The 24,110-nt window shown below is 34.5% G+C and overlaps 1 protein-coding gene across 1 annotated transcript in view; it reads right to left on the bottom strand.

Moving 5' to 3' along the window:
- The window catches only part of LOC106882671 (inositol 1,4,5-trisphosphate receptor type 1), a 314,426-nt gene that overhangs the window by 148,065 nt on the left and 142,251 nt on the right, over positions 1-24,110 (bottom strand). The window contains exons 7-10 of the mRNA XM_052978577.1: positions 9,441-9,524; positions 8,250-8,396; positions 6,811-6,906; positions 5,428-5,588 (exon numbers count right to left, since the gene is read on the bottom strand). Of these exons, the coding sequence (XP_052834537.1) occupies positions 5,428-5,588; positions 6,811-6,906; positions 8,250-8,396; positions 9,441-9,524 (488 nt within the window). The remainder of the gene's footprint in view (positions 1-5,427; positions 5,589-6,810; positions 6,907-8,249; positions 8,397-9,440; positions 9,525-24,110) is intronic.

Genomic DNA, 24,110 nt, shown 5'->3' with positions numbered 1-24,110 from the left:
ACTGAAAATGATACAGAGAAGATACAGAAAATAAAAGATCGCACAATTGGGAATAGATTTTGAGAAATCCTAATTGATGCAAATGACTAGGAAGAAAAATTTAGATATCTGTGGCATAGATGACAACAGGAAATATCTATGAAACAACCTGCTCAGGGGTACTGATTAAACACATGGCTGGGACAATGTTCCAGCAAAGCTGGAAGTGATATGGTAATGGAATGATATAGTTGATAGGGTGGTAAAGGCTAAGAGACAAGACTGGGAAATCTGGAAAGAAGGTGATAATAGGAAGTATGATCAGAAAGCAATAAGAATAGCTTAGGTGACAGTAATATTTGTGAAAGGGTGAAGCTGAAAGGAAAAGATTTGCAAATGTAAGTTTGTCTTAGTTTTCTATTATATTTGCATTCACTTCTAGGATGCTTTATAAAAAAAATATCAAAATCCATCCTAGGACTTGACTATAACAATATTTTATTGATTTTGGAAAGATGAAAAGTAAAGATCACCTCAGAGGGATTTGAATGCAAAACATAAAAGTCAGTAAATAAATATTGCAAGCAATTTATCCACTACTTAAATGATTGTGCCAATCTACAGTCTACTAAGTCTATTCTTCAATTTACATACAAACCTAATATTAATAGCAAAATTATACTTCTTTTTCAAGTGACAATCTTGTGATTTTGGAAAAGATAAAACTTTCTAAGTTATATACTTCAACATTTTTAGCAACATTCTTTGTAGGATTTAAGCCACCAATATGTGACTTCACTTTTTGTTTCTCCAATGAAAATTTAATTGTTGAAATAATTAGAATCAAAAACTGTTAGTTCACCACAACTACTCCACTAAATCAATAAACTAATGAATATGTTCTGCTTCTTAGAATTAACAACATAAAATTACGAGGCATTAACATGAACACATATGATGAAAGCACAGGCACCCAATCCAGTTACAACAAAATGTAATAAAATAGATGAAAAATCATTTTTCTTAAGACAAGAAATTTAAATGTGACCAAAGACCCAGGGAACATATTAACAACCTTATATTATAAAATATATTAATATTAAAGATCATTTTCCAAACTACTTGGTCTGTTAATTCGTGGGTGTCATCACTATAACTTATAAAATTACATGCACAAGTAGAAGATTGTCAACTCCACTATCATAACTGAATTAGATAGACATCAATAAAGGTACATGACCCAGAGGTTAGAGTGATGAGCTCATGATCATGAGATCATGGTTTCAATGCCTGAATCAGGCAATGAATTGGTCCTTCAGCAAGGTACTTCAATTCCATTGCTCCAGTTTACTCAGCTGAAATGACTACCAGCCAAGTGCTGGTACAACCATCTCTCCCTTCAACTACTACATCCTGAACATTCTGCTGGGTCAATGATGGGAGGGTTGAGAAGATGTCTATATCTGCTCATGACTATATTGGCACTTGAAACAATCATCAAAAGCATGGTACATGCTACCAAGTCATCCTTGATACTTGTCATAACAGTAGTATGGTAAGGCATTAATTCAATTAGCACATCTAACAATACATTTATTGAAAGAGTTCATTCATACTTCAAGGATTTTTATTTAAAATAAATAAATAACCATACTTAGAAAGCATATTAAAATACACCTTAGAATTAATGACAGCAGAAAAGCCAATTTTTAATTAGCAAATAGATAGATCTCTGGTTATATTAAAAGCAGTACGTTTTTATGAACCATTGCAAAATCAACAAAACAGTGGTCCAATTTATACAAAGTTAGAATTCAATAAATTATGTAAATCAAAATGAATGACAAATAAGGCAATATAAGTGCTTATAGCATAATCCATGTCTACATAACTACTACCACTCTGCATAAATTCCAGTTCCTTCAATAGTAACAGCTATGTTTCTCTTAAGCTAGTCTATTACAAATGTATAGCCTACAAACTAAATTCAGATTCAACTTCCATTTGTAGTATTCATCTACTGACATACTAACATTTTTTCTGTATTAACTCCACAACTGTGAAGAGGATTACAAGCATGGGGTAAACCTTAGATAAGCCTTCTTCTTCCTTTAATATACAATAATTAATATATTCAGTATTCTATCCAGTATTCTATACAAACCATATATGCAGATAAAAACAATATGAATAGTATAACATTAAACTGATTAAGAGATCTTTCAACTGCTTTTCCAGTCAAACAAGGAAAAACAAGATGTTATGTCAGTTATACACACACATGTTGACATCTATAAATACACATATTACATACATACATACATACACAGACAGGCAAACAGACAGAATATTGCATATGTTGGTGCTGTGTGTAAAGTCAGTGACAAAAGAATGCTTCCACATATTTCAGAAGAAACATAGTTCGCAATGCTTTTTTAGTGCTTGTGCTAACAGATCAGAGACTTGAAGAAATCTACAACTTGGACATCAGGACTTAGAAGCCACTAAAAACTACTGGTAACATTAATATCAATATTTACATTGAAAGGAACTTATGCAAAATGGAAAGGTGGAGACAAAGGCATAAGAACAGCTTTTGAGTGCTGTATCATCTCACTTAAACAACACTTACTGATTCACAAAAAAAGAAATGAGTATATCATGTATATATATTAACAGCAAAAATAATAACATCATGAAGTTAGGTAAAGAATTCTTGGATAGTCATGCTGAGTGTATTTTTGTTCTATACTCTAGCTGGTCTAACCTACTTGGAGAAGAAACACTTATTGTATCAGAATGTTGTGCATGTTAAAGAATGCTGACAACGTTAATAGGAATAGTAATCTGTCCTGGACCTACACTGTATACCATCAAGAAGGCTATGCTTTTGCTCTCAAAAACAGGAGAAAGAAATGCCTTTAAACCTCTACATTGTGACAGAAAATGTTGACTGTGCTATACAAATGTGGAAGATATCCACTTTATCAGCAGCTGTCCAAAAATATCTGCATTTAGTGACATTGTCACCAAAACAATTTGCACTGGGGTCTATAGGAAGAATTATCTTGATGGCTGCACCAAAATTTGAATGTATCCTTACCTCTAAAAGTAAGTATCACTTTCTAATAACAATAGCAACCTAGTGTAAACACAATAGGCCAGATATTGTTTAATAGAGCAAGGAGGAAAAAAAATCATGCACAGTCAACTGCATCTTGGATATAAATGTCTTGTATAAAACTGTGAAAAAGAACATCTAAGGTGAATTTATGAAAAATTTACATCTCTTATAACCAGGTTACAGATTTTCATTTATACCAGTTATCATAGGGGCATTGGGCTACGCAACAACAGATTTGGGGTTCTCCAAAAAAAGAAGAAAATATAGTGAGTCACATCCTATAAATACAATAAATTAGAGGCATAGTGAAAATTTGTAAAACATTCCAGGATTTTCCATTTGAGATTCTTTGGTGAATATATGCACATATGGAATATACACCAAGATACATTCACACAAATGCATGAACAGTAATGAAGCACACACACACTTGCATACTGAAGTGATATGCACATCTGTCACATGAGTGCAACTTTATCCACACATGCCCCAACATATATGTATACCAACATATATGTACATTCACATATTCATAATCTTGACTTAAACAAAAGAGTTTTGTCACTTTGTTTGTGATCAGCTTGAATTCTGTAAAGGAAAAAAATCTTTAATATAACTCAAAGAATAAAAGGAAGAAATGTACACACAATCAACCTCAATCATCTTAGAACACTGCATAATTGTAGAATAATTCTTGATGAAATTAGTGAGAGTAATTCAAGAAGTCAAGATGGCTCAAAATTTGAAAGTTAATTTCACTTCACTTAAATACAAATGTAGTTCTTCTATGAGCATAAATTAAACTAGACAAAAAATTATTTGTTAGCTAATTCAGTGAAGATTTCATTTTACATGGAAGGTGACATAGACACAGAAACACACATATATACACAGATATATGTTAAGACATGTGCATACAGCGAATTTGTGTGTATATATGTGTGTGCATTACTGTATTACTAGTATTGAAAAGTTAATGTTTTTTCATATATGACATAACATGACAACATGTTCTAAGGAAGGAAAGATTGAAGTAGTTGGGATAAGAGAAGAATAAAAACAGAATGTAGATATGAATCTATGAGTCAGGCAGACAGACTGACAGTGTTGATAATCAGATAGATATATATAAGGAAACTGATTGACAAAGAGACAGACAAACAACCAGCTAGTCAGATAGACACAGAGATGGATAGCACAGATAAATTTTTCATAATTAGTAGTCTATATGTAATAGTATTTTGGAAAAGTTACACATTAAATTAATTAGTAGCTGATACAGAGTCAATCAGCAAAAATAGAAAGACATAGTGTTCAATAACTCAACTGGAAAAACAATCTGTGTTTTCTCTTTTTATATATAAATATGAAATGTTTTACTTAATTAATCTATTCAGGTCATATTTCACTCCAGGCAACAGTGAACCAATTTAAGTGTTGGCTCTCTTTTCTTTCTTTTTGAAACTAACAAGTATAAAAGATAGCAAATTATTTAAAAAATTTTAACTCTTTGTGTATATTCTAATAACAGTATTTTCTTACTTCAAAGCTGGTGAAAAAGCTGAAATTGAAATATCTTATTTACGAATGTAAGAAATATCTAGTTTATGAATGTGAGAAGTGAAATGTACCACATATGTGTTTCTAACATAGCAACAAAGTTAGTGAGAAGGGACTGGTTGCTTATATTGAACTCCAGTACATGACAAGTACTTTATTTTATCAACCTCATAAGTATAAAAGACAAATTTGATCCCGTAGCAGGATCTGAACTTGGAATATAAAGAACTAAAACAAATACTGCAAAGTATTTTTGTCCTGTTATGTTCTAATGATTTCTCCAGTTCATCACCCTGTATATATTTACTATGTAATTGACAAATATGGAGTTGATTTGATAGAAAATAGTAAGCTACATTAAATTCAACTAGTTCAGTGTCTCAGAATTAAGTTTTTGAGATTAATTTTCATTCTCCTCATTCCAAAAACCTAAATGTAGCATATTGGGATTTAGTCAATTAACAACATATTTGATCCTTTTTTTCAATAAGCACAACTTGCTCACAGAACAGAAATCACTATACAATTAACGTATATAGCAAACACATTACTAACTGATAGTACAGAACCGGACAATGGATGTTTGATGATGATGATGATGACATAAAATATTACTAAAGTCACGCAGTTGGTATAATGAAGTCAACAATGTGAATGAGGTGTTTACTTTGGATAATGGAACAAGTCAATGAGTAAAATTTACCGTATGAGGTTCAAGTAAAGAATTTAGTACGTGAAGTACTCAATAGACTTATACAACTTACCTTGGCACTAATGAATCACTACGTATAGTGGTCGTTGGGTCAAGCTCAAACAAAGATGAAATATCATTACCATTTGGGACTGACACCAAACAATACACTTGATTAGTTAGGAGACCTCTTAGTTTGTTTCGCATTAAATCCACTGTTGGGTCATTATCAACCTGTAAAAAAAAAAAAATTACAATTATCTACCAGTCATATACAAAGATAGAAAAATACTTAAGTTTATAAAATATTAAATAAATATAGATACAGACAAAAGAAATGATGAAATTACAGAAAATGAAAAGTAACAAATATTTAAAATTAATATTGATTTAAATTATGCTATTTACAAATGTCACACAGTAGTTAATATATTTATTGATTACTTACATATGTGCAAGATGTCAAACTTATAGCGGAATGGGAATGAGAACTCTGTCAGCTAGTTTGATTTAAAATAGTATTTTATTAATAATTAAATTGTACTTCCATCTAACAATTATTTATCTAAATTTAGAAGGGGTTAGAAAACAGACAATTGAAAAGAAAAATTTCTTTGACATCTCTATTCCCATATCCTATTCAAATATTAGTGGCTGTATTGTTTAAACCCCAGTCATCTTTGAAACATAATCTATATATTCCAGGACCTTAATCTTAGGATATGTGTCCCAATCAACTATAAAGTAGGAACTGTATATACTCTAGGACTGCTATAAACAACAACACTAGCACATACTTTCATTCAAGTGTGGAGTTCCAGATGTGAGCGAATCTATACTCAGCTACTCAGAACCATAAATCGGCCGAGTTAAGAAAACTTGAAACACAAGTCTAAGTGATGATAATAATAATGGTTTCAAATTTTGGCACAAGGCCAGCAATTTCAGGAGACAGAGTAAGTCGACTGGTACTTATTTTATGAACCCCGAAAAGATGAAAAGTAAAGTTAACTTTGGTGGAATCTGAACTCAGAATATAAAGGCATACAAAATGCCACTGAGCATTTTTTCCAGTCTGATAACAATTCTCTCAGCTTGCTGCATTAGGTGAAGATAATAATAATCTGCCATAGGAACAAGGCTTGGAATTTTGGGGGAGGGTGCTAGTTGATTACATTGACCCCAGTGTTTATCGACTCTGAAAGGATGAAAGGCAAAGCTGACCTTGGTAGAATTTGAACTCAGAACATAAAGACAGATGAAATGCTCCTAAGCATTTTTCCCGGCATGTTAACGATTCTGCCTAATAACGATGAAACGTTTACATTAGAGTTCATGAAATTTTGCATTCAAAGGATTTAAGAGTATTCTCCCTTGAACATTTTTCTCCAATTGGTACCATATTTACAATACTTTTAGCTATAAAAGGGAAAAGTATATAACGGAGTAGACATACCTCTGCTGCCAAATATTGATCAGTTGCTAAATGTTTAAATCTGTATAGGCTGTTCCAGTGACCAGCTCCACCTCTGCATGGATCATGATGGACAATCTGCAAAAAAGATTAAAAATAAGAGTGAATCTTAAACTACAGTGGTACCAATCAACCAAATACTAATAATATTGTCTAAAGTACCAAAATAAAACTGGTATTATGTAGCACACAAAGCAAGTATACCAGTATCAAACAAGCCATTTAAATGTTATCACAAGTAAAGATAATACAAGTTTAAAATATGAACAAGAATGAAGTTTCAGAGAGCAACAGTTATGGATTATGAAAAGTTTGGGATGTGTGAAATAGAGTATATATGATTTGTGGAGGAGAGATGGGTATATTGAGTGGTTTTGGACATGAAGAATAAGCTGTCATAATAATGATAGGAGAGAGGTAGAATCTGTTGGCTAGTGGTTGTAACATGTAGGTGAGTGGTCTTTGACAATCTATTTTTCAACAGTCTTGGATAACTTAGCAGACAGATCAGTAGTTGTTTGTAATGTGAATCAAATTTGCCTGATGTATTGAGTTAAAAAACAGATCTGGTCAGTAGCCCTCAACAGGTTGTCCCCTAGGAACCTCCAGTTGTCTTCCACATCATATGATGCTATGTCTTCCTCTATTTCATCAAAAGCTTCGAGTAATACATCGTTAAATCTCTGTCCATTCACAGGATCCTTAAGCTTGCAGACCCTTTTTCTCCATGCTGGTCGTCTTTTGGGCATCCATTTAGCCCTGATCCTGAAGTCACTAACTACTGATCTATGTTGTGGGGTGCATTCTTCACCTGGGAAGGCTTTGGCATTTATAAGTAGCCATCTTACCCATTTCCTGGTGAGGATGTAATCAATTCGACTAGTGTGTCCACCAGATGGGTAGGTGAATAGGTGATTGGCAGGTTTCTTGAAGTTGGTATTACAAACCTTAACATCATTTGCATCACAGAACGCCAGCAGCCTGGTTCCCTCCTCATTGCGGGAACCAAACCCGGTGTGAAAAAAATATTAATGATAATAACGAGATAGAATTGGGTATTTGCATTCTTAACTAGAGCTATAACCAACAGTTTTCAGTCAGCCAAACTGTGATAAAATTAGATAAATGAATGAATAATGACAATAATAAATGAGCATGAAAGAGAGGGAGAAGGGAGAAAGAGGGAGAGTTAGATTGAGCAAAGGGATCTTAAGTTTTTCCTCTAAACATGCAGCATGGAAGCCGAAACTGTTTAAATAGACAGATAATGAAATAGATAGATAATAAAATGAAATAAAGTAATTATAATTTGTACTGAAAAAGAAGTTTTAGATGTGTGCTAGGTTGGAAAACAAGGTTGCTTATCTGAACATCTGATTTCTACTCCAATCATAAAATGTTAGGTTAAAAGAAAAACTTACCTCAACCTCCCATAAAGCTTTTGAACTTGTTGCAGCAGTAGCTGATGTTCTCCCTGTTGTTCGGAGAAATATGTGCTGCCTTTTCTTATATTCATCACCAGTTAAAAACTTTTCTTGTTCAGCATGAAATAAACGTACCACATCTCCCTGGAAATATTTAGGGTACAAAAATGACAAGAAGCAAAGATAAAACATAAAACTGATTTGTCAAATACTAATGTCTGTTGAACCTGATGAAAGAATAAATATAGAACCAGCTCAAATATATTTAAAGACACAAGCATATTTTTTCTAACTTTAAATGAATGGGTAGATTTAGGAACTGGAAAAATTATTGTGGAGTTGTTTAGCTCCAAGTTATCCCTGATCAAGCAGACTTATGATCAAAGGTGTTTCAGCCATCACCAACGTGGTGAGCTGGCGGAATCATTAGCAGATTTGGCAAAATGCTTAGTAGCATTTTTGCTGGCTCTTTACAAAATGAGTTCAAATTCAGCTGAGGCTCACTCTGCATTTCACCCTTTTGAAGGATGTTACAAATAATTATCATTTGGGTACTGGGGTTGATGGAATCAACTAACACTCCCAACCATTAAAATTGGCCTTGAACCAACATGTGAAGCCATAACTTCTAATTAGCAAAATTCAAAGCAAACTAAGTCTGTAATATGGTGTGGATTTTTAACTAAATCCTTCAGCAAAATTACTATTGCCCTTTGGATCAACAACTTTCACAACTTCACATTAGTCATTTGACTGCAGCCATGCTGGAGCACCACCCTTAGTCAAACAAATTGAACCCAGGACTTATTCTTTGTAAGTCTAGTACTTATTCTATTGGTCTCTCTTGCCAAACCGCTATGTTACAGGGATGCAAACAAACCAACATCAGTTGACAAGCGATGGTTGGAGGACAAACACAGACACAAATACACACACACACACACACACACATGACAGGCTTCTTTCAGTTTCCATTTACCAAATGCACTCACAAGTCTTTGGTCGGCTCGAGGCTATAGTAGAAGACACTTACCCAAGTTGCCACGCAGTGGGACTGAACCTGGAACCATGTGGTTGGGAAGCAAGCTTCTTACCACACAGCCACTCCTGTGCCTAAATTAATGTTCTTAGAAAAGAAATGAACACAGAACTTATTTTCTTACAATGCAGAAATGGAATGGTACTCACGCCTTTCAGGACATCTTCTTTGTTTTCTTTGTAGTCCATAAACAAACTGATCTTCCAGCATGTTGAGCAGTTTACAGAATTCACCTTCATGATAAAATGAGGACAACCATTGACATTAGCATTTATAACAGGAAACATTAACAGAAAAGACTTTGATATAATGACTACAGATTTAAGTGGTTTAAGTTCTGAATTCAGTTAATAAGATCAAAAAGTATTCTATATAATATGTTATATCTTCTAACAACTTATTCTTAAATAGATGTGTATTCTATGTTTGATTGTTTATCTCAAATGACCCTTCCATAACTCTTATAGCTTTATTCAAATTATTAAACAGTTCTTCAAGTTATTAACTGTGATTTAGTATATTTTAATGTGGTAGTGGATAGTAGAATAGGTGAACAAAATACCTTGTAGTATTTTGTTGCATCTCTTTATGTTCTAAGTTCAAATTCTGCTAGGGGTAAATTACTTTTCAGCTTCCCAAGGTCAACTGGTAGAGAACAAGCGAGTATGGCACTAGCTAGAGGGAGGCAGAGGGGGTGGTCTCTCCTGGGCAGACTTTTATGGGGATGGCACCACTTTTGGGTCTGCTGTAGGCAATATGTATTTTTTGTGGAGACCCAGGGGTGGCAAACTTAAGGGCCACCCTGGGAAGCACACACTCTAGCTACACTAGTGGAGTAGGGTCAGTTGAATCCATCCACCATTGAAAGATAAAGGTCATATTTGTATGATTGAGAAAGTCACTTCATAATCACATGTTTCCACTTTGTGATATCATGGGCAAGTGTCATTGACTGGGTTGCCCAGTACTATGTGAATGAATTTGGCATGAAAGCTAGTTGTGTGTGTGTGCACAAGCACGTGCTTGTATGTGTGTGAGCATATGTGTATCTTTTATCAATGTATGTTAGAGAAAAATATACATGCAACATGCACACATACACACACATATATAAACTTTAGTAAGAAACCAGAAATATCAGTGACACTCCATTATAACTCTTGCCATAACTGCAGCAAACCTGTAGTTGGCCACAGAAAACCTGTAACCAACAGAACTATTTTTCACAAATTGTGACCTAAAATAAAAATAAATAGGTCAAACCCACTCCTACAAAAGTTAAACTCAGTATGTAAAGGAACACAATGTCCAGCATTCTACCAATTCTGCTATCCTCCACATTTAACACATCAAGCTAATGCTAATGATAGCAATGGTTAAGATGTTTATGGTAGCTATGATGATGATGACGACAGTGGTGGTGGTGAAGATGGTTGGTGGAGATGGTGATGGTGGTGCTAATTTGACAACTGCTTTCCTAAAATTATGGAGATTTACAGTGATTTTTTTATTTAGAATAAGTGACTTACAGAAGCAGACCTTTAATGTCAATCAATAATCATGTAAATTCATGAACCATCGTCCTAATTTTCTTCCCTCTTTATCTACCTCACTTCCGTAATGTCATCATTTCCTCTTTTTTACAAATGACATTAGTGAAAGTATATTGTAGTTGTTGTTAATCTCTAGGCAAACCATGATTAAACAAACCTATTGTCAAAGGAGATTTGGCAAATTTTTCCAGCGAAGTATGTAACCAAGTACAGGTTCTTTTATAAGCTCATCATTATTATTATTGGCAAGCTGGCAGGATCATTAGTGTGCTAGACAAAATGCTTAGTGGAATTTCATCTGTCTTTTCATTCTGAGTTCAAACTCTGCTGAGGTCCACTTTGCCCTTCGTCCTTTCAGGGTTGATAGAAGAAATACCAGTTGAGCACTAAGGTCATTGTAATCAACTAGTAGCCCCCTCCCACAAAATTTCAGGCCTTGTGCTTATAGTAGAAAGGATTATTATTATTGACTGTATAATTCGAGCGTTAATCTCTACATTTTTCATTTCCAGCAGTGGAACTCTTGTGTACCAATGGGTACAAAAAGATAAAGTATTTCCATTATTTTCTAGTAAATAATTTTACATGCATTGTGTGGAAGAACAGTAATGTCTCATTGTTTGTTACCGTATATTTCACGACCTCTACTTCTACACTAAGCAAAATTATCTCCCCTTCCTAAATTATACCCAGAATAAGACTATCAAGCACTGAACTCTTCAGTTCACTTCAAAAACTTGTAGTAGTGATACCTTGAATAAAGTTACATAGATACATATACCCTGGGTGAACTTATAATGCAACTGAACCAACAGGGTGCATCTAAATGCCATATCTTAAGATATCTGTGCAATAGAAACACGTGTTGGACAGAGATTTAAAGTGAATGTATTGTATAATACGGTAATAAACAAGTTTTTGACAATATTTAATCCTCCATTCTTATTTTGAATGTCTTGTGCACACATACACATATATACAGCAAATTACAATGACATACACGTGTTTGCCCTGCAGTAACTACTCACTGTTACAGATGCAGCCTTGCAGTATTGTTGGTGCAGTTCCATCAGGGTCTGTCCATTTAGTCTTCTTGTAAGTGAACTGGCTGCAGTAAATTTTTGTTAGTGTTTTGTGGGAGGTAGGGGTGTTGTTATTTATAGGTATGTGCTTCTGACCTTGATTTCACCCCAGTTGCCGTTCGAAATTGAACAAGGAATCTTACAAAACAACAACCTTGACTGTGACCTATTTTAAGACCAAGCCTGAACTTCAGATGACAACTGGGGTGAAATCAAGGTTAGCAGGAGATATCTATAAATAACAACACCCCCTACCTCCCACAGAACACTAACTAACAATATTTAACAGCAACCAGTTCACTTCAAAAAGGACCAAATGGATGGACCCTGATAAAACTGCACCGACAATATTTCAAGGTTGCATCTGTAACAGTGAGTAGTTATTGCAATGGAAACATGTGTAGGTCATTGTAATATGCTGTATATAATTATAAAATAAATTTAGTGGATGTACAAGTCTCCATACTCTGTATCATTATTAACATTAATGTGATTGGCCCTCGTGCCGGTGGCACATAAAAGCACCCACTACACTCTCGGAGTGGTTGGCATTAGGAAGGACATCCAGCTGTAGAAACTCTGCCAGATCAGATTGGAGCCTGGTGCAGCTTTCTGGCTTGCCAGTCCTCAGTCAAATCATCCAACCCATGCTAGCATGGAAAGCAGACGTTAAACGATGATGATGATGATGATGATGATGATGATATATTCCAGGGAATCTTTACAGTTCAGCAGCATAGGACATGTGAAATTCCCCAACAGAAGAATTCATGGAGTGACTAACAACTAATTGTAGACACAGACATTGGATACTGACTGTTGTGGTTAGCTGGCATCTGGATTCCAACTGAGAGCTAACATGGTATCCACCCAAATAATATATCTCTCCAAACTCACTTATATATATACACACACACACACACACACACACACAGAGTAATACCTCACTTTACGAAGACCCGATTTATGAGACTCTAGATTTATAAGCTTTATTTTATAATAAAGATAAAAAGGTTAAACAGCTAAGATCAAAATTTTGAATGAAGTACAAAAGTTTCTACTACTATAACAAATGCTTCTGTGTGTTACTGAGCGATTTATAGAGAGCAAAACAAAAAAGCTTCTAATCAAACAACTCTAGATTTGCTTTTTAAAAAAGAAATCTACAAGTCTGTCTAAGAGTGCTTATGAATTAGCTATTGCATTTACAAGTGATGGTGTGTGTGAGTCTAGTGCGAGTGAAAGTGATTCAGAAAATGATAATTTATTCTTTTATTAGACACAAGGGCTTATATAAAATAACATAAAAGGACATAACAGGACAATACAAAAGGGTTTTTAAATCCTGTAAACAGAAAAACAATGAAAATTAAATAATTAAAATTCCCAAAAAGGGGAGGCAATTTAAAGGTTGCTCATTGAAAAAATCCACAAAACTATGGGTGATCTGACCAACAGGGCAAGAGCCCTTTCCGTTTTTTCATTTTCACAGGTGCAAACTCAAGATAGGTTCTTTCACACTAACCATTTTTCCAACATTCACTCATCTTTCAACAAACTTGCTAGAAGACAACACTTCTATCTCCACCCTCACTCTCCCTTTCAAGTGAAACTTGAAAAAGTTGATGAGGGTTTGCCCAAAGAGGAAAGTGTCTGTCTTCAGTCCTTTCAAGCATGTCCACGATACAACCTCTTTCGCTACAACCACCAGACAAATGAAAACTGTCTGTCCCTCCTGGCCGAAGGAGGGCGGTGGGACAATCCTCACTATGGGTTCAGTTGATAGCCAGATCTGTCCTACACATGACAGCAGCTGTTCAACATAAACCCACAGGTCAGCAATGCACGGGCACTGGTACAAGTGCGTGCAGAATGGTTTCGTCGCTCTATGCGCACCTTGTGCAGGCTCAGCTGACAGCAATCAGAAAATGATAATAATAATAACATTTTTTATTATAAATGAACCTGACACTCTTTTTACTTCACATAAAATATTCTTTACATTCTACTGCTGATATATTGCCATTTATTTACAAGTATTGTAAATTTAATAGGTAAAATATTTTTCTGGGAATGAATTATGATTTATAACATTGCTATTATGGGAAATCATTGTTCTGCTTCACAAGTTTTCACTTCATGAATGGTCTCCAAGAACAAATTAACTCATATATCGAGGCATTACTGTGTATGTATGTATATATATATATATATATATATATATATATATATATATATATATCATCATCATCATCATCGTTTAACCCATACCAGCTTTTCATGCTGGCATGGGTTGGACGGTTTGACTGAGAACTGGCAAGCCGGGAGGTTGTACCAGGCTCCATTCTTATCTGGCAAGGTTTCTACAGCTGGATGCTCTTCCTAACATCAACCACTTTAAGAGTGTAGTGGGTGCTTTTTATGTGCCACTGGCATTGACCACACTCGAATGGTGCTTTTTATGTGGCACAGGTGCCAGTCTGGCAGCACTAGCACTGACCATGCTCAAATGCTGCATTTTACGTGCCACTGACACAGGAGCCAGTCAGGCGGCACTGGCATTGATCAAGCTTGAATGATGCTTTTTAAGTGCCACTAATATATATATATATATATATATATATATATATATATGGATGGATGGATGTAAGCATGGCTACATATTTGTTTCACAGTCATGAAGTCTCAGCTTTCTTCAGTCTCACTGAGTGGTGGCATTTTGGACAAGTGCCTGTTACATTAGCCATTTGAATGAAAGTGGAGAGAATGGTAACTGGGTCAAAATCTATCAGATGTACTATATCTGCAATTCAAATGGGCCACTTTCATTATACACTGTCAAACTGATCCTCCTGAGGATTCTATAAAGGATATACATATATGAGGAATACTTAGCTATGTACAAGCTAATTTAATGAGAAGGCTGTTCTGTTGATTAAGCAATTCATCTTGGTTCAGATGTGAGTGAATTTGGGAAATGGAAACTGTAAGGTACCATGACTACTATTTCTAACAGGTCAGGTGACCTTGTAAATATGCATTTATTGGTTCATTTTTATTATCGACTAGGAAATTAAATTTATCATTGAATAAGATAGATGCCAATTGATAAAGACTCACAATTCACTGTTAGTGACAACTAAGTAAACTGAGACCTAGAGAATTAAGCAGCTTATTTAGAGATACCAGAAGCAGGTTTGAACATAAGACCAGAGAGTCAGGCTATTTCACTTAAACAATAATAGCTGTTTTTAATTTTTCATTTCTTACTTTCAGGAATAGGGAAATATTTCAAGATATCTCAAAATTCAAGAGCATTCAGAATATTATGAATTAATAAAAAGAGAGAATGAAAAAAAAAATATCTGTCTTGATATAATGGAAGACAAACTAAAGGAATCTTCTTTTAATATCTCCATTGAACTTCAAATAGATGCTTGATTTAGTTATTAATTTAAAGCATGGCACTGTAATTAGTTGATAGGCTCAAAGAACAATGATTTGCCACAAATGACAGATCAAAATACAGAAATAAATTTCTTTGCAGACATGAAAGAGTAGGAAGACATACTTCCAAATCTTAGCACACAGTTTAGGACAGGAAAAGAAAAATCAATACTGCAGTAAAGTAAGAATTGGGGAAACATGCTGATTGCTGAACTTCGGTGACATTGTCAACGCTATCTTTACCTCCCACTCTTCTTCATTATCATAACATGTTACATCATTCCTACATAAAACAGATGCATCATCAACACACATACACTTTTTTTCCCTCTGCTATCACGGGTGAGATATATTTGGAAAATTTCACAACAGATATATGCATGTGTGTGTATGTGTGTGCTTATGCATTTATGTATGAGTATTGTGCGTCTGTGTGCATGGGTGCATGCATGGTTATTCTTTCAAATACAACTCAAATAATCTTTAAGAATTAAAATTTTAATTCATAGACCATAATCTCATTATATTCTAATGATAATCAATTCTAAATCGAAATTGGAAAAAATACTATTAATAGAATAACAGATTGGAGCCTGGTGCAGCCATCTGGCTCACCAGTCCTCAGTCAAACCGTCCAACCCATGCCAGCATGGAAAGCAGACGTTAAACGATGATGATGATGAGTACTGTGCTTAAGTACACAGCTGCAGGATTGAAGTGACAAAACAAAAATAAAATAAAATAAAAAAACTAAAAAACTAAAAGTTCAGTATTCAATAGAATTATAAAGGAGGAAGTAATTATGAAAATAAAAAAAAGAAAAGAATGTGTTTGTTTAAATACTGTGTTCTCTGCTTGAAAGACAATATCGCCAATTCTTTTAAGTTTTGTATTTTCTCTACAACCCCAAAACATACAAAACTAGCAATATGGAGAATAACCAATATGATAGTATTTACAAAATGTCAAGCGAGTCTCAACATGCCATTAAGTCTGAAGTCAATATGGAATTTAGAAATTGAATTAAAGACATATATGAGAAGAAAGAGTCTATGACTCCATGTAATGCTTGGTCAATATTTAATGACATGAACACTATACAAGCAGAAGGAGATCATAAAACATATGAGACTATTTATGATTTTGGAAATACTTGCCTATTCAATTCTTACAAGTAAAAAAGAATAAGGCAGTGAAGTGAAAAAATAGTGGAAAATTACACCAAAAGCAATAAGTAATTTAGTTTCAAATCCTTTTAATTGAAACTCAACTACTCTTCATCAGTGAGCACAAATTGCTTGTTAACATTTTCCTTTTTAATGAGAACCAAATATTAACCTTTTGCTGGACACCGAATAGAGATCATCTTGAAAAAGCTATAACATTAATCACATCACAGAGTCAAATTGCTCCACTCATATTGCTCCATGGAAATTCTTTTGGCCCATTAATGCTTTGAAAGTAAAAGTCATTCACTGTGTTTATTGTGTCAAAATTTCTACTTTAAAATTAATTTCAGAAAACTGTGAAATTTATTTGTCCTGATGACCATAAAGGAATGTATATAAATATTCATATTTATTTGTGTATGTGTGTGTGTGTATCATCATCATTTAATGCCCATTTTCCATGCTGGCATGGGTTGAATGGTTTGACCAAATACTGGTAAACTGGGGAGCTGCACTAGGTTCCAATCTGATTTCGTAAGGTTTCATATAGCAGGATGCCTTTTCTAATGCCAACCACTCTGAGAGTGTAGTGGGTGTCTTTTATGTGCTACCAGCATGGTGTCATTGACCTGACACTGACATTGGCCACATATATATATACACCCACACACACACATATATATCGAGCGTCATACTAATACATCCTTTTGTTATTTACACCACCTGTCCTCGTCTGTTGTTGTTTTTTCGTATATTCTCCCATATATATATATATATATATATATATATATATATATATAGTCACAATGAGGATATTTAAACTTCTTTTGGGATATTTTATCCAAGATACACTGGTTTAATATATTATATTTTGAAGAGATATTTCTTCAATGAATATATTATATAAAATATCGTAAGATATCAGACATTATTATCGAGTTAAAAATCAGAGAGATCTAATGGATATAAATTAATTTATTAATTACTTAACGTATTCACCTACAATTGTTTCATTTGAAGGTGAATATGTTAAGTAATTAATAAATTAATTTGTATCCATTAGACCTCTGTTTTCTAACTCTTTCTTTCTTTCTTTCTCTCTCTTTCTATATATATATATATATATATATATATATATGAATGACTGCATGCATATGTAATTGTGTATCAATGTAGCTGTATGACCTCGCCATTCTTCTGCAACTTCACAATACCATTACCCTCTTCTCTCCTTCCCACAATTATCTAATCTGTTAATGTAACAATAAATCTCCTTTGGGTTGTTGGATGCATTGTAGTGCCTCCTTCACCTCCTCTCCCCCCACTTGCCTCTAATACTTTATCCTGGTCACATTAACTGTTTCTCCTTCTCTGGTTGTTTGAAAGGATATCCTGTATCTACCTTCCTGTTCATCTTTGAATTTTCTTTTTTATCACTTCATCTCCATGGCTTTTCATTGCAGTACATTTCTTGTTCGGTGATCACTCTCTCTCTGTTTCTCTCCACTAAGTCAATCCTCAGACTTCAATTTTAAAAATAATTTCCTTACTCTCAGACAAGGGGTCAAATAACAAAATTCTTAGCCAATCTTCCACATTTTATATTAATTTTTCCTAACATAGACACCCACCAACTTCACTGGATTCTGGAATTTACTCTATTTCATATAGTATTACTGAAAAGATATTTCATTGCCAAATGCTGAATTTTTAGACAGATCCTGTGGTAAAAACTGTGATAGCTTAGTAACTAGTTAACATTTGGGTAGCAAAGTGAAGTGGTTGTTAAACTATTGACAGTTCACCACAGTTTATAGCTGATAAAATGAATGTGTCATATTAGGGTTAATTTATATATTCATCCTCTACAAAGTATACCCTTTGACTAGTATGAGAACCCATTATTAGGGTAGGCAAAGTTTTAATGAATTTCAGTATTTTAGATATTAAAGAATTTGACAACAGAAAATTGAAACAAGTGGAATAAATCAGTTTGTTCTGAGGAAGAGAAAAATTCAAGCTATTCATGGTTTATTATTATGATTATTAATCATTATTATTACTAAGTTTAAGGCAGTGAGCTGGCAGAATCATTAACACACCAGACAAAATGGTTAGCAACATTTCTCCTAGCTTTCTGTTTTGAGTTCAAAATCTGCCAAGGCTGACTTTGCCCTTCATCCCTCCGGGGTCAATAAAATAAGTACCAGTTGAGTACTGTGGGTTGATGTAATTGACTACCCACTTCCCCTTAAATTTAAAGTCCTGTGCTTATAGTAGAAAGGATTATTACTAAGTTTACATGTAAGATGCAAGTTATTTTCTATTCATTGTTAAGAACTTTAAAATATTTCAGAATGGTCTAGAAATACAAAGTATTATATAAATTTTGTTGTATCTTGAGAGGATCAATAATAAACATATGCACTGGTTCTATTTCACATCTTTGCTTTTGGGTTAACCAGTTAACTAACTGACTCATCGATTGTTAGATTAATTGTTTGCTCAATCACTCAACCAGCTAGGTTTATTGAAGCCTTTTTGTCACCATTCACAACCATATCAATGACATGACTGAGACAGATTTGAAGCAGACTTGAAGTAAAGAGGGCATGTTATTGATGAGGTCACGAATGGTGAAATAAAGACTTTGACAAACCTAGCTAACTGAGTGAATGACGAAACGACTAAATAAACAATTGATTACTTAACTGGTTAAATGGCAAAGCAAGTAATGAATAAAAGAAGTGAAATATTGGGTTGTCTGGAAAGTTTGTGCCGATTTATAGTAGTTTACCTTTTGACTTATTTGCCATGAAACCACCTCAATTCTGGGAAGAGGGAGATGCATTGTGCAACAAAATGGTTCATATTTGGTTGATTAAAAATGTAATTTCAAGTATTTATTGACCTTTTTCTTTCCTTTAAAAATCAGCACGAACTTTCCGGACAACGCAATAGTACCAGTATTTATTATGATAATAGCCCTCCCAAAGTACAACAAAATATGTTTCAACACATGAGTTGACATCAAAAGCCATGCAAACCCAATACAAAAATGAAATATCGCATAGATGATTTTTAGAATTTAATGACAGATTTTACCCCTAAAGTTATGTTCAGGTGAGGAAGAAAAACATTTTTGGGAAAAATTAGTTTTTAAAAAAAATAATCCAAATGGCAGGGGGAAGAAACAAGTTGCTTCATATCAGCTAGCTACACAGATGGCCAAAGCAGAGATAACTACATGGTGTGTGGAGAGAGAGAGAGAGAGAGAGAGAGAGAGAGAGAGAGAGAGAGAGAGAGAGAGAGAGAGAGAGAGAGAGAGACTTATAAAAAACAAAAATATTAATAATTGAGATATGATTAAATGTGTAAATCATGTGGAAATTAGGAAAAACTGGTTAACTAGAAACTTTAATGTAAACATGATAAATTACCACTAATAAAAAAGAATGCACTTAATGAGATACCCATTAAATAATATTACTCTTCCAAAAAGATTTTATATATTTTCCCATAGTGAGACTATATAAAAAGAAATTAACACAGTTCCATTGTTTTAAGCACAGGCCATTTATAGAGTATGGCACATGTCTAACACACACACACACACACACAGAGTCTCTCTTCTCAAACAATCTCTTCTAGTTTATAGTTACATAGTGTGTGGCATACTTTACAAGCCTCCTACTATATAATTACAGTTACATGGTTTTATGACAGTGTTCTGACTGCTGGATCCAGTTTCAGTTAAAAAGATTAGTGGTCTAAAGAGTGAAAGACCTACCTCTCACTATTTCATGCTGAACCACGTAAAGTAGATATAGAAACATTTGAAAGATTTATTATCCTCATCATCATTATATTATTATTATCATTATTATTACTATTATTATCAGCATCATCATCATCAAAGTGGCAAGCTGGCAGAATCATTAGCATGCCAGGCAAAATGCTTAGGAGCATTTTGTCCATCTTCACATTCTGAGTTCAAATTCCATCAAGGTCAACTTTTACCTTTCTTCCTTTCAGGGTTGATAAAATAAGTTCCAGTTGAACACTAGAGTCAATGTAATTGACTTGCCCCTTCCTTTGAAATTGCAGGCCTTGAGCCAAAATTTGAAATCATTATTATTATTGCAAGGCAGTGAGCTGGCAGAATCACTACCATACTGGACCAAAATTCTTAGCAGTATTTCATTTGTCTTTACATTCTGAGTTCAAATTCTGCCAAGGTCAGCTTTAATTTTATCCTTTTGAGGTTGATGAAATGAGTACCAGTTAAGCACTGGGTTTGACGTAATAGACTATCCCACTCCCCAAAATTTCAGAAATGATTATTATTATTATTTCAATTTCCATTTTTTGTTTAATTTTAATGAAGTTTTCACATCTGAAGTTTCTAACAGCTATATTTATGCAGTGTGAAATGAGGGAGAAAATAGTTTATCATAAATAGACCATTAAGTAAAACAGTAAAACTCAGTAGGGTGGGGAACATAGCTGTGAGGTTAAAAAGTTTGCTTCACAACCATGTGGTTCTGGGTCCGATCCCATTGCATGGCTCATTGGGTAGCCTTTAGCTGACTGGCCTTCTGAGTGGAATTTGGTCAACAGAAACTGGATAGAAGTCTAGAAACCGATGGTATACATATCTGTGTGTGTCTATGTATGTACATTTGTGACTACACACTCACAAATACATACATACATACATGCATGCATACATACATGCATGCATACATACATACATGCATGCATACATACATATACTTGGGAATGATAATTTTTTTTTTGCCAACTAAACACATGCACTATTTATTAGATCTTCACTTTAGGTTTATTCATATTCCTTTAGTTTATATGTCTGTCAAAGTTCTTTCGTCACACATTCTGTGACCTCATCAGTGACATTCTGTCTCATGTCTCCTCTCGTCCTGCTTATTCCATTTTGTCCTTACATGATACCACAGGACAAGAGTAAAAACTAAAAGAGTATGAATAAGCCTAAAGTGAAGATCGAATAGTGCCTGTGTTTAGTTGAAAAAAAAAGAAATGTTCGTCCAAATGTAACAATATCTGTTTCAACACACATGTTCACATCATGAATCTTGCAACACACACAACCACAACAAATAGTTTGCAGTAAAAGACATAACTAAGTGATTCAATAAATACAGAATGATAAAATAAGTTGTTAACTGAAATCAGTATGGATGTTGATATGATTAACTAAAAAAAATCTTTTGAAGGTGGCACCTTAACATGATCACAGTCCAATGACTGAAACCAATAAAAGAATAGAAAATAGCCATCTTTAAATACATGTGAACATGAAGAGTGACAAGCTGACAGGGTACTGGCCAGTGTACTCTATCTGGCCATATCAGGATTAATTTCTTATAGTGTCTCAGAGATTATGGTAACTATACTAACTCTCAATGGCTGTAAAAAGGTACCATGGGAAGATACAGTGTATTTATTGTTTGTAAGCAATAAATACAGGGTAATTGAGAGCTTCAGTAGCTCGAATGTCAGAGTTTATAAAAATGAAACAGGACTTTACCGCAATTGAGCCATCTCACTTCTGTGTAGTAAGGCAAGTCACAGAAATTAGAATCCATTTCTTCAAGGAAAGCCTGGAACTGTCAGTGATTAAGCCCATGATTCCGAATAAAGTTCACCACAGTTGTAACCGGTTTTAGTGCGCAAGAAATATCTAAGTGTTTTCCACAGAGTACTTGCTGATGTATAATGCAGTGTATAAACAGAGCTTTCAGAAGTTAAATCTCCTCCAACTTGGTCTGGATCTACCCTACCAAACCCTTCCTCACTCCTGCCATGTTTTTTCCTCCATCAACTGTAACACACCAAAGCTAATTCCACTGAAGGTTATAGTTTTTCAAAGTTTTCTGCACCTCTATGAAAATATCTCCTCCAGTTGTTGTTCCATGTATACTGCATACGAATACCATTTCTTCTATAATCTCAAAGTTGCAATTAATATCACGAATGAACACAAGAAGTTGTGACGTACTAGACAGATCAGTAGACTCATCCATTGCAAGAGAATACCACAAAAATTTCTTAGCTTTCTCATGTATCTGTTACTGTATATTCTCTCCAAGTTCTTCTATCCTCTGCACAACTGAACTTGCTGAAAGGCTGATACAGCCAAACATGTTAGCTTTTTCAGCACATAAGTCATTTTGCTGCTTCCATCATCATGCACTCTTTTATAAAGTTTCTGTCAGTAAATGATTTTCCTCGCTTTGCCAACTTATTCACTATTTTGCAACTTACACGAGTGATAGATTCATTTTCAACAAACATTTTCGTAAAGAAATTCCTTTGAGATTCCAAACTATGTTTCATAGATTCAAATTTCTCAGACTGCAACATTCCAGAATATTTAGAATATGTTGTTGAGAGATGTTTTGCTTCGTAGTGACAACGAATATTGTACTCTTTCATAACAGCAACATTTTTGTTGCATATCAGGCAACTAGCTTTCTGGTCATTTGTTTCCACAAAGAAGTACTTTTCTCCCCATTCTTTATTGAAAATGCGACATTCATCATCAACCTTTCTCTTCTTAGTAGCCATAACGATGGGTGAAGAAAAAACAAAAACAATCATAGGCCTCGGCATCAGATATTCTTGTTTTAATTGTAATCACTAATAACTGACTAACCCGAGGCACACATAATGTACTTTAGTAATTATTATGGCGCATGAAATACATAGCACATGATGTGACTGACTCAGTATACATATGACATGCGTAATCTAAGAAGTATAAGAAGCAGTATAAAAGCATGTTTATTGTTTTCAGTATACGTCAGCGGGCTGGACAAATTGACGTCGTGGGCCAGATCTGGCCCGCGGGCCATAGTTTGGTGACCCATGCTATAAATGAACAACATTGCTTGCATGACAGTAATACTTAATTGCAACCAGCATTTAATGTCATGACAGGCACAACCCACCTCCACACACATGTAAATACACACACGCACACACAACAGGCTTGTTCCCCTTTCCATCTACAGAATCCACTCACAAGGTTTTTGTTGGCAAGAAGCTATAGTTGAAGACACTTACCCAAGGTGCCATGCAGTGGGATTGAACTAGAGATCACATGGTTGGGAAGCAAGCTTCTTAACCCCACAGCCACAGTAACATCCCATAATTAATTGGGCGTTTAGAGATCCATTCCATGAAAGTCTGTCTGTGTGTCTACGAACCTGTTTACATTTGAAGTAGTTGTATGCTGTCAACTTAATGTGACAGTCCCCTGAAGGGAATAATACTACTGTTGGTTAGACCTAGGAAGCTGCACCGCTTCCTGTCGGCCTTGACACATTTCCTGTGTCCTTATGTTTACAAGGGGGACACAGGAAATGTGTCAAGGCCGACAGGAAGTGGTACAGCTTCCTAGGTCTAACCAACAGTAGTATTATTCCCTTCAGGGGACTGTCACATTAAGTTGACAGCATACAACTACTTCATCGTATCACTACTGCATAAATCTCTTTGAGAGATTTAGAAATGTATTATTTCTG

The sequence above is a fragment of the Octopus bimaculoides genome, chromosome 2 (assembly GCF_001194135.2).
Source record: "Octopus bimaculoides isolate UCB-OBI-ISO-001 chromosome 2, ASM119413v2, whole genome shotgun sequence".
Classification (NCBI taxonomy): domain Eukaryota; kingdom Metazoa; phylum Mollusca; class Cephalopoda; order Octopoda; family Octopodidae; genus Octopus; species Octopus bimaculoides.
This window is presented reverse-complemented; position numbering and strand designations above follow the sequence as displayed.